We start from the raw sequence: 13051 nt of genomic DNA, 5'->3' as shown, positions 1-13051 counted from the left end.
TCATGACATTTCTTCTGAATGTCCATCAACTTACCACAAGTGGACTTGGTAGTTCAACGTTGTTCAAACCATGTCAGTTGTTGAGTTAGCAAAACAGATTACAGCTTGCGTCTACTTGCCAACTTCTCAAAACGTCAAATGGGTTTGAAGTCGTTACTTCAAATCTTCAATCGAGTACAATGTCACCAGTGAAACACCAATTCTTTAATCCAATCTACTGCCTGGTCCATCTCACACTTGCATTTGAACAATCCATCCTAACTATTTAATCCTTACTTTCATCATTCTCCATCCAACTGACATACAAAATGTGCATCAAACAACAACAACAGGTCCTCCACTACACCTCCAAACCACAAATGCTAGTCACTAAACTCTACGAAAAAGACCTAATAGCAACTCCATCAGCATGAACTGTACTGTGTAATGAGATACCAACACTATGCAGAACGGACTGCAAATTATTCAACCTTCGCACAGAAAACTTACAATTAGCATCGGTACAAGTGAAAAAGGACGGACTACATAATGAAGTCAACACAGATTTCTATTTCCTTATCCTCTTCAGCGACTACTGCTGTAAAATTCACACACATTCACAATGAATAAAATACTCTCTACGTAGAAAGTCATTCGACCTACTGCACCAGTTTCATGGAATTTGGAGAAACTACACATCAGATCATTTTCCTACAGTTCCTCACTCCTTCAAGAAATATGTAATTCTACAAATACAGCACTGTATTAATTATGTATTGAGGGAACCAGTTATTTACAGCTCAACAGCACCCTCTTGTGACAATACATATACTCTACAGTCTAAAAATCTATTTTACTGTATTTCAAAGCAACTTAATGCAGTATATTTTAATATTACAGTAGAGGTCTGCTAATTCAAACATCAATACGTAGATCACAGCAAGTGGTTTTCTTGCTCTCCACCTGTATCATCACCAAATCTGCACAAGGTAAATATTCGAACAGCTAAGCCAGCATACTAAAAATTAACTCTCATACAACAAGTGCTTCACCAATGTGACACTACGTAAGTGCCAAGGGCATTGAGATAGTGGAGTCTCTGCAGTGGTCCAGAAGAAAACCATGAAAATAAATTTGTGGCCAGACCACATTCATGCACATTATATATGGCCAATGTCATACCAGCAGAATCAAATAAATGGCTAGAAATAGTCAAGTTGGACAGCACTTGTGGAGAGAAAAAAAGTTAAAATTTCAGATGTGATTTCTCAGCTGAACTAGGGAGTTGGTTAAAAGGATATCTTTTTAAAAGTTGAGACCTAAATTGTTAACTCTATCCCTTGATCCACAAATCATGCCTGACCTGCTCAGTGTTTCCAGTTTGTAACAATATCGTACAGATTTCCTTCTTTCACAGCCCTGGAATACAGTGAGCTAATGAAAAGCATTTTTACAAACAGCTTTGCCCATAAAGATGTTCCTCAGTGTGTACAATATGGAGACAATGATAATATCATGAACTAAATAAACAAACAAGTATGTAACTAAGATTTTGTCCGAGTCAAGATGTCGTTGGCTCAAGTTACGCTCTCCAGATTGCAGGACAATATCCAAAGTCCTGCAATGTGGGGGTTACTGATTTTCTGGTACAGATGTGATGGGAAAATCAGCCGTGTATGTGTCATTTCCAGCTCTTTTGCAAAGAATGAAAACATGGGGCAAACATTAACTTGCATCAGAAGTATCAAGAGGCATTTCCCAAAGCAGCAACCGAAGTAGGAAAACTTTGAAGCCGTTATACATACACCAAGATCCCTACAAAAAGCAAAGTGAATACCAGGTAATCTCTGATTTGATGCTGAGGAAGAAAGATATTCATGTTGACCAGGATATTAGAAAGAACGCACAGCTTATTGAAAAAAACCAACACTGGGACGGATAACGTCTGCTTCAATCAGTAAAAAAAGGCAATGCCTCCATTTAACACCTCACACAAAGACTGGCCTCTCCCATTACTAAGCACATAGTGTAGTTTATGTGCTTGCATTCTGGTGTGGTATCACTTTTCAATTCTTTCAGACTCTGGACAGTACATTAGCAACTGAGTCACACATAAGACCATAAGACATAGGAGTACAAGACAGACTATTCGGCCCATCAAGTCCACGCCACCATTTAAATCATGGCTGATGGGCATTTCAACTCCGCTTCCCTGCATTCTCCCCGTAGCCCTCGATTCCTTGTGAGATCAAGAATTTAATTGATCTCTGCCTTGAAGGCATCTAACGTCTCGGCCTCCACTACACTCCGTGGCAATGGATTTCACAGGCCCAATACTCTCTGGCTGAAGAAATGTCTCTTCTAAATTTACCCCCCTCTAATTTTAAGGCTGTGCCCACGGGTCGTAGTCTCCCCGCCTAACGGAAACAACTTCCCAGCGTCCACCCTTTCTAAGCCTTATATTGTCTTGTAAGTTTCTATTAGATCTCCCCTCAACCTTCTAAACTCCAATGAATACAATCCCAGGATCCTTAGCCGTTCATCATACATTAAACCTACCATTCCAGGGATCATCTGTGTGAATCTCCGCTGGACACGCAGCAGGGCCAGTATGTCCTTCCTGAGATGTGGGGCCCAAAATTGGACACAGTATTCTAAATGGGGCCTAACTAATGCTTTATTAAGTCTCAGAAGCACATCACTGCTTTTATATTCCAACCCAAGATAAACAACAGCATTACATTCACTTTCTTAATCACTGACTCTACCTGCAAGTTAACTTTTAGAGAATCCTGAACCAAAACTCCCAGATCCCTTTGTACTTCTGCTTTGCGAATTTTCTCACCGTTTAGAAAATAGTCCATGGCTGTATTCTTTTTTCCAAAATGCAAAACCTCACATTTGCTCACATTGAATTTCAGCCATTTCCTGGACCACTCTCCTAAACTGTCTAAATCTTTCTGCAGCCTCCCCACCCCCTCAGTACTACCTGCCTGTCCACCTATCTTCGTATCATCTGCAAACTTCGCCAGAATGCCCCCAGTCCCTTCATCCAGATCATGAATTTATAAAGCGAACAGCTGCGGCCCCAACACTGAACCCTGCGGGACACTGCTCGTCATCGGTTGCCATTCTGAAAAAGAGCCTTTTATCCCAACTCTCTGCCTTCTGTCAGACAGCTAATCCTCAATCCAAGTCAGTAGCTCACCTCGAACACCACGGCCACTCACCTTGCTCAGCAGCCTCCCGTGAGGCACATTAAAGGCCTTCTGGAAGTCTAGACAGATAATATCCACTGGGTTTCCCTGGTCTAACATACTTGTTACCTCTTCAAAGAATTCTAACAGGTTTGTCAGGCATGACTTCCCCTTACTAAATCCATGCTGACTTGTTCTAATCTGACCCTGCACTTCCAGGAATTTAGAAATCTCATCCTCAACAATGGATTCTAGAATTTTACCAATAACCGAGGTTCAGCTAATCGGCCTATCATTTTCCATCTTTTGCCTTGATCCTTTCTTAAACAAGGGGGTTACAACAGCAATTTTCCCATCATCCGGGACTTTCCCAGACTCCAGTGGCTTTTGAAAGATCACAACCAAAGCCTCCGCTATTTCCTCAGCCACCTCCCTCAGAAATCTAGGATGTAGTCCATTGGGGCCAGGAGATTTATCAATTTTTAGACCCTTTAGCTTTTCTAGCACTTTCTCTTTTGTATTGCCTACCGTACTCAACTCTGCCCCGACTCTCCCTAATTGTTGGCATACTACTAATGTCTTCCACTGTGAAGACTAACGCAAAGTACTTAAGTTCTTCAGCTATTTCCTTATCTTTCATCACCAACGTTCCAGCATCAATTTGGAGCGGCCCAATATCTACTTTTGCCTCTCATTTGTTTCTTCTGTACTGAAAGAAACTTTTACTATCATTTCTAATATTACTAGCTAGCCGACCTTCATATTTGATCCTCTCCTTCCTTATTTCTTTGTTATCCTGTTTGTTTTTGTAGCCTTCCCAATCTTCCGGTTTCCCAGTGCTCTACGGAGAAGAGTTTCAAAATTTCTCTTCAATTCAGCTGTCATTTTTTTTATTGATAATTCTCTGGACTCACTTTCTACAGGTCAAATTGCTCACTTTGTTAACCCTTTTCCTTGTAAATCTCTATAGAAATACTCGTCAACTGTCTATTTTTCTAATTCGTTTCTCAGTTATCCAGGGATGCTGGATCACAGTGGAATTTTTCTCTCACATTGAAATACACGTCTGTGTGCATATACTAAAACATTCCCCTAAATATGTGACTGCAATGCTACAGATCTAGCGTACACTAACTTCAGTTCTGCTTTCATGCCCTCATTCAAGTTTAAAACATTAGTCTTGGATCTTTTCCTCTCCCACTCAAACTAAATACAAAATTCCATTTGATGTTTGCTGCAACCACTGGGCACATTCACTACAAAATTGTTAAGTAATCCTGTGTCACGGTATAATAGCAGGTCTACTACAGAATGCTCTCTGGGTGGCTCCAGAAAGCTTTAGAAAACTATCCAAGAAATATTATAAAAACTTGTCTTATCTACTTTTGGTGACATTTAGCTCAGATGAAAATCAAACAAGGAGTCACTCATCTGAAAGTTGCATATTTACTTGCCTTCCGTGAGTACATTTCTATCTTTCTGTAATATGAATTTTAAAGTACAATTCCCAGATCAAGGGAAATTTCATTCACGAGATTTGAAGATCCACTGTTCATTCTGCAGGCATTAGGTCCTGACAGAACGAGCCACAAATTTCAAATTCCAGCTCATGGGTAGCTCATAGGTATTGAGATCTTAAACATAAAAAGTCCTCAGCCACATAAGCAAATCTTGCAAGCAAATTTCTGTAAATTCAGTCAAGAGAAACTTCTCTACTCCAAACTAGCAACTGGAAAAAAAATTGGTAAAAAGCTGTAACCATGACTTAGCTTGGGGGTTAAACGTGCATTTTTCTTTTTAAAAAAGTCTGGTCGAACAAAGCTGAGTGCTGTATAATTCTGTGACTCTGCAGGTAAAATCACAAAGTAATTTGCAGCATTCATTTTAACCTCATGGATGCCAAACCCAGTGAGGTGATAGGGCACAACATGTCTCTCAGATTGATAGTTTAATTCAAAGTGTATTTCAGCATCCTGAAACAGAATTTGTCATGCATCATACAAAGATTCTAACCAACTGATGTCAGCTCTGAGATGGCACATACTGTGCAACGCTGGATGATATACCCTGCTGCTGGATAAGAAACGACAGCAAACCTTTTTATTATTGCTATTGAAATGTGTCCGAGATCCAATATCTGATTTTCACAATCTCATCCCCCCTTTCTTTTGCAACCTCTTCCAACCCTCCATCTCTAAGCGCACTGTGGTCTTCCAATTCTGGCATCTTTACTCACGCCATCAGTAACAGTCATGTCATCAGCTACTGACGCCTTCAGCTCCAAAATTACTTCTTTAAACTCCCCTTTTCTGAAAGGCTCTCCTCAAGACAATATATCACCAGGCTTTTGGTCAGTTATTCCATCACTTTCCCAGGTGACTTGGTATCAGATTTTCTTTGGTAATGGTCCAATGAAGAACCTTCCAATATCCTGTGTAAATGCAGGTTGCTACGTAAATGTATATCCATTCATATAAAACAGACTTGCTAATCTGTAAAACGTGAATTTCTTTATATAATATATAAACTTTTGAAAAGAAGTGCTGACAATTTTGCTTTTGTTAAATTGTGATAGAATACTGCTTCACTCTAGGGACCAGCCACAATCTGGCTAAAAGACTTTCAGACTGGATTATTACTGGAACAATCATCCACAACAAATTTTGGAATTAAAATATTTGTACATAGGGCATTTTGCTCCTGTCAGATGCCATGAGTCCTAAGCCACTACGTACTGTTTCTGCATGAATTTGTAACTTTAATTTTGAGCTTGTACCTCCGAAGTTGAATGAGGACACAGAAGTTTTTAAAAATGGTACTGATAAAAAATTTATTAATTGTGCTCAAAGACAGAGGTAATTTGTTGGCTAAGCAATGCCAGAGTTGGTGAAAATGAGTCTGATAAGTCACTTGCATCAACCAGTGACTTCCCCTACTCACTAATGCCACCTAAATATTACATATTGCAATACTCCTGTCATAGAAATCTTACAAACTCAAGGAAGCAGGTGGCCTGCATTAAGAATCAAAGATCACTCAAGTTACACTTAAAGATAGAAAATACAGGAGAAACTCAGCAGGTCTGGCCACAATGATGAGAAAAGTAACAGTTAACATTTCAATTCCAGTGACTCTTCGTGGATGACCCTTTGAAATGCAGTTTCTCCAGCATTTTGCTTTTGTTTTCGATCTTCAGCAACAGCTGTTCTTTTATTTTATTACATTTAAAGATGTTCCTCAGGCATCATACAAAGTTATAAAGACCAGAAAATTCAAAATTATGGAGTTAACTGATCTCAGTAAAGTAAGCAATAGTTCATTTCTATAATGGCTTTTAGGGGTTTGCACACAGGGATAGAACACAGGTGGGATTTCTGTTCACATTTGCTTGTCATTGATTCAAAATATGTATCCCCAACATATATGGAGATGATCAGCAAATATCTGATTGAGCTCAACTTATGTTGCCTTCCATTGCTAAACAATCTCTTGACATTTGCTAATCATGCTTCTGACGGATTCTTATTGAAAGCAACTTCATAATGATAGTTCAACAAAAGGAAAGCATAAAAGGAGCAAAAGAACAAAATTAAAGTTCAAACACATCAGGGATTTGTAGCTACAAGTCTCAGCACACTGTTTTCCCTCCAACGGAGGAGACAGAGGGAGACGTGATCCAGCAATACAAACTTAGGAGGGGCATGGACAAGGATAAAAAGGAAAAAAACCTCCCCACCAAGGGGCCAAGAGTTGAAAGAAAGAGGCAGGGTGTTTCAGGAGGAATTAAGGACAAATGTTTTCAGTGTATAGTGAGTATCTCGAACTTTGTCTGATGACATGACAGAGTCGAGAACTATCACCTTGTTTAAGTAATACTTAGACAAACACTTGAAACACAATAAGCATACAAGGCTAGTGTTGGAAAATGGGCCTTGAGTAGCTATAGGATTGATAATCAGCATGGACGTGATAGGCTAAAAGGACCTCTTTCTATAATGTAAAACTCTATGAACACCAGATCTAAGCAACACACCACAAGCACACTAAAGAGAAAAAAATCAAAACTAATCATTTCTGCAGAACTATAATTTTGTGTCTCTACACAATCATTTACGGTCAAAAGCAATGAAGTTATGTCAATAAGATGCCCATTACATTGACAGTTCAAAGCCAAAGAGCATACATGTTAAAATAAAAACCATGCACTTATCTACTCCCCACCAGTGATTTGCAGAATACTAACCTTGGCCACAAAATGCTTGTCCTTCTGATCCATGTTAGCTGTTGGAGCCACATAATCTTTCCAGATCCGGATTTTGCGCTCTTTAGCAGATCTATTAACATAAGAGAGAGGGAGAACTCAGTGATGTCAAGGTTTACCTTCAGTGGAAGAGCTGGCCTGCCAGCTCAGTTGAGATGTGGTCCATCAGCAGCAAGACTGAAAATCACTTCCTGAACCTTAGAAAAGGGATCAAGTTGCAAAGTTTTATAAAAGGACTCCAAACCTACTGTGATCAATAGTCACAAGGCGTTGCTTTATTCTTCAAGTTCAGCTGTGCCAGTAACTTCTGCTATGCCACCCCAGCTCGATCCTTCTGCATCCTGGACCAAATCCTAAAAGATGCTACAACAAGCACATGGACTGTCTCAATGAATTCCTCTAAAACTATACCCAATATATTTCACCGCCACAATTCTAGTGCACATATACACGAATACTCAGAAACTGAAGCATAATCCCAATCCAAAATACTTCAGCAACAATAAATAGGATTTTGCCATTCCAAGAATATCTGAAAAACACAGCAAACCTCAAATTCAGAAACAACCTATTAAACAAACTTACGGCGGGGGGGCACAGCATTCCAGACTCGAGTGTCCTACTCTACAGCAGAGTGCTATACACATGAATAGCAAAGGTCACACACACATCTTGTCGGCACAAACGCAGCATTCCATTCAACATCAGTCCCAACTCACTCCCATCACAAACATCAGCAAGCTAATGAAAACAGTTACTGAAACCATTCATACTGCACACCAATTACCACTCCATAACAACCTGTCCAATGTACCTACTACCTGCCTCCTAATTTGGCAGACCAAATGGAACAGACTTCTTCAGCAGTACTTATGAGCTAACATCCTCTGCTTCTGGGAATCAGAAACAAAGTCACCGATACGTTCCTTGTCGCAAAACCCATTTGTTGAATGGGAGCTCTGAATTACCACAGCAAGAATGTCCTTGCTAAACAGGTTCGGGATGTACTGTGTTCATAGAACCACCTAAACCGGTTGAATTTTAATGCACTTTGAGCCACATCTGCTCGACTGGTTAGTGAAAAAATTTCAAAGGAGTAAGGGTACAAAGAAGTACATACAATCCAGCAATTATTTTGTAAAATTGTAAATAGGAACAGGAGGTTAGGAATTCAACTATCAATCAGAAGACTGGGAGCTAAAGCAGACTTTGCACTGTGTTACGAAGATACGTGCAACATTCTTGGTGTTCACAGTAAACAAAGGAACAACTCAACTGCAAAATTAGTCCCTTTGCATTCAATGCAACACACAAATATGCCACTAGATGGCAAGTGAGCACAGTTTACTCAATCTTACACAGCTTAGTCATCAATTGCACAGATGCAATTAAACCATTATTCAGGTGAACAGGCATTATCTACATGTATTCAGAACATCGTTTAAGAGAATATTTAGCAATTATGAACATATTTTAAAGCATGCACAGCTGAAATTTCCAGGGTCCTGCAAGCCCTCTTCTCATACAGTTCTGATCAGAGCCCAGACACGGATCACAGCCTCATTTGCACCATTCCACATGAAAACTCATGTTCATCTGAGAACAGGAAAATAAAATCTGAAGTGTAATCTAGACAGATGAAATTGGAAGTTCGGCACAGATTTTAGAAAAATACCAGCATTGCTGTTTGTGCGCCTCAGGATGGATTTAAGGTGTACAAGAGAATCAATAGCTCCCACTTATTCAGCAATGCCTCCTCCCAACATTAGCATTCACCTTAGACGGACATGATCATTTCAAAAATTGAAACATGGCATGACTGTTGGAGGTGGAATAAATAGAGAAGTGCAAAGGAAATAGGGCAGTACAAGGTCACAGAGTCTAGATCATTTACTATTATTATGGGTGGTGCTCTATCTCAAGATCACTCTTCCACAAATTTGACCCCCATCAATTCCCTTAAAAATTCAAAAATCTAATGGGTCTTGAATATCCTGGCTGTGCAAGGAGGGCAACAAAGCTTCACCAGACTGATTCCTGGGATAGTGGGACTGATGTCTGAAGACAAAATGGAACATAGAATACAGAACATAGAACATAGAACATATGCCCCCTCGTAATAGCTATCTCCACCCTAGGAAAAAGCCTCCAGCTGTCTACTCTATCTATACCTCTGATCATTTGGTACACCCTTATCAAGTCACCTCTCATCCTTCATCATTCTGAAGAGAAAAGCCCTAGCTCTCTCAACCTTTCCTCATAAGACCTTTCCTCATAAGACCTTCCCTCCATTCGTGGCAACATGCTGGTAAATCTCCCATGCACCTTCTCCAACAGTTAGGACAATATTCACTGAAGTTTAGGAGAACGAGGGGTGACTCAAAACCTATAAAATTTTAACAGAGTGAGGCAGGGTTAACATCGGAAGGAGGTTTCTGACAATCAAGAGTCCAGAAGCAGGGGTCACAGTTTAACGATAACAGGGTATGCCACTCAGGACTGAGATAAAGAGAAATGTTTTCACCGAGAGAGCCTGTGCTTGTGGAATACTCTGGCACAGAAATTGGCCCAGGCCAAAACATTGAACACTTTCAACAAGATTTAATTCTTGGGGGTTCAAAAGGTATGAGAGAAAAGCAGGAACAGGTTATTGAATTAAACTGAAAGATGGAGGCTCAAAGGGCCAAATGGCCTTCTCCTGTTCCTACTTTCTATGTTTCTATGTCTAGACAATGCATGACTTGGGGGGAGACTTGCAGAGGGCGCTCCCATGTATTTGTTGCCTTTTTCCAAATGTGTGGTAGAGTCCAAAGGTTTGAGAGGTGCAGTAGAAGAATACTTTGCAAGTTAGTGCACTGCATCTTATAAATGTTGCATTTTTTTGCCACTAAGCACCACTGGTGGAGGCAGTGCATGTTTAAGGGTGCTGATCAAAGTGGATCATTTTTTCATGCATTTTGTCAAATTCCTTGAGTTTCTGAAGCTGCACTCATCAAGCATACGGAAATTATTCCTTTACACTGCTGACTTGTGTTCTGTAGATAGAGGACAAGCTTTGGGAAGTCAGGAGGCAATTTATTAATTTCCAGTCTCTGATCATCTGTAACAGCTACAGTACTTGCATGGCAGGTCCAGCAAAGTTTCTGGTCATTTACCTTGATGCGTGCTGCACCTACACATCAACTTTAAAATCCCACTACTTTATACCAATATGAACCATAGGTATTGAATTTGTAGGAGGAGCAAGTCATAAACAAGAAGGCAGGTCATTCTTTTCCACAACTTCTTCCAAACTTACACACCAGGCACCAAATCTTTGGGAAACAGTTCCATAGACACTGGCCACCTTCATTCAATTGACTTATCTTTAGTTGACTATAGAGAAAGTAAACAATATGGCTGACTCAGAGAAAGAAGGAGCACAACAACTGAGCTTCTTCTAGCCTTTTGCCCAATGGAGATTTGGAAATGATTCCAAAATAGCATGGCTAATTATTTCCTTCCCAGCCTGTGAAAGGCCTAGTGGTCACTGCAGAAACATAACCAAAAAGCCTACTTAAAACATTGCACAACTCAGGTTGGGACAACTGTGGCAAGATTTCATCAGCAGGTAATCTGCCACTCTTGTCACCTGTGAAATATGCAAGCAAGTTTAAAACTCCATTGTTTCTTGTCTCATATCTTTCAACTTATGCAACTGTCTGTACAATGATCAAATGAAGTTTGAAGCAGAAGGGGATGCCAAACTTTCTCCATCCCCAATAAGGATATGGGCCAAAGGCAAGTATTTGGAGTTAGACCACATATCTGCCATGATCTCATTCAATGGTGAAAGAGGTTCAAGGAGCTGAATGGTTTACTCCTGTTCCCTAGTTCCAATGAATTGAATGCTCTCAGATAAATTCAGCATTACATTTCTGGCTAGCTCTTTTTGAGTTCCACTACGTATCTTCAAAATCTCAAGTCACACAATAAAACAATTTACCTTTCACTAGCTCTAAGCTTTTCTGGACCCTGTGTGTAAACTGCAATCGACCAGTCAACACAGCGAGCGAATCCTTCACGAAGCAGCAATTCCGTTATATTACCATTCTGCGGATGAAATAAATATTTAGTATTTCTTTTTAAAAGACAACATAAATAAATATCACTTTTTCTGGTTATATCATCAAATAGAAGAGCAGGCCATGTCTTTTCTTGCTTTTGCCTGGTGTAGACTCCTGTGCATCTCCCATTCACAGAGTCCAAAGCAGCCATACTCTTATCACAAACCAGTAAAGTGAGCAAGGTAGGAGGCTTGTTCCTATCTGCATTTACTACACCCCTTTAAATTGGAACCAATATCATTAAACATTAAGCATGCTTTCTATGGTTTTCTAGTAAAAATGCTTTTTCCCACATTTTCTCATGCATCACCGACACTAAAGCAAATTATTCTTTCTGAAACCAGATTTTCCCAAATGGCCAAATGGAATAGCTCCAGCTGAGTTTTAATCTTGCTTCTCAGTCAACTTCTTTCAATCTATCACACAGGTGCCATCAGCAAACATATTAAGCAGACCGGCACTACAAGAGCCTTAAAAAATGCTATCATTGGCATTACTATGAACAAAAGAACTGAATTCAATATTTTGAGATGTCGGTGGCCACCGCCCACTTGATCAGTGCACCATCCCCACCAACTAAAAAATTCACTCTACTCACCACCAATGCACTGTGCCAACAATGTGTATCACATATAAAAAGCAGTGCATCAACTAACCAAGCTTCCTTTGACAGCACTTCATAAACTCACTAATCCGACGTAGAAGAACTCATTGTATTTCCAAGTCCAGACAATCATTGTTCCTTCAGTCAAAAACCAAAATACCTCTCAATAGCATGGTCAGTGTACAACAATAGTTAGACTTCAGTGGCTCATATCAGCATTTCACTATCACCTTCAAAAGTATTTAGATAGGAGGAACAAAGGCTGGATTTCTAACATTCACATCCCATTAAAGAATAGAAAAACAACTACACACATACAGATAATAAAATGTGAGGCTGGATGAACACAGCAGGCCAAGCAGCATCTCAGGAGCACAAAAGCTGACGTTTCGGGCCTAGACCCTTCATCAGAGAGGGGGATGGGGGAGGGAACTGGAATAAATAGGGAGAGAGGGGGAGGCGGACCGAAGATGGAGAGTAAAGAAGATAGGTGGAGAGGGTGTAGGTGGGGAGGTAGGGAGGGGATAGGTCAGTCCAGGGAAGACGGACAGGTCAAGGAGGTGGGATGAGGTTAGTAGGTAGCTGGGGGTGCGGCTTGGGGTGGGAGGAAGGGATGGGTGAGAGGAAGAACCGGTTAGGGAGGCAGAGACAGGTTGGACTGGTTTTGGGATGCAGTGGGTGGGGGGGAAGAGCTGGGCTGGTTGTGTGGTGCAGTGGGGGGAGGGGATGAACTGGGCTGGTTTAGGGATGCAGTGGGGGAAGGGGAGATTTTGAAACTGGTGAAGTCCACATTGATACCATATGGCTGCAGGGTTCCCAGGCGGAATATGAGTTGCTGTTCCTGCAACCTTCGGGTGGCATCATTGTGGCAGTGCAGGAGGCCCATGATGGACATGTCATCAAG

General features: G+C 40.6%; 1 protein-coding gene across 1 annotated transcript in view; it reads right to left on the bottom strand.

Moving 5' to 3' along the window:
• The window catches only part of snd1 (staphylococcal nuclease and tudor domain containing 1), an 879367-nt gene that overhangs the window by 827687 nt on the left and 38629 nt on the right, over window positions 1–13051 (bottom strand). Inside the window, exons 8-9 of the mRNA XM_048553925.2 lie at window positions 11423–11529; window positions 7420–7510 (exon numbers count right to left, since the gene is read on the bottom strand). Of these exons, the coding sequence (XP_048409882.1) occupies window positions 7420–7510; window positions 11423–11529 (198 nt within the window). The remainder of the gene's footprint in view (window positions 1–7419; window positions 7511–11422; window positions 11530–13051) is intronic.

Source organism: Stegostoma tigrinum, chromosome 25 (genome assembly GCF_030684315.1).
Source record: "Stegostoma tigrinum isolate sSteTig4 chromosome 25, sSteTig4.hap1, whole genome shotgun sequence".
NCBI lineage: Eukaryota > Metazoa > Chordata > Chondrichthyes > Orectolobiformes > Stegostomatidae > Stegostoma > Stegostoma tigrinum.
The sequence above is the reverse complement of the archived record's forward strand: the minus strand, read 5'-3'. Positions and strand labels throughout refer to the sequence as shown.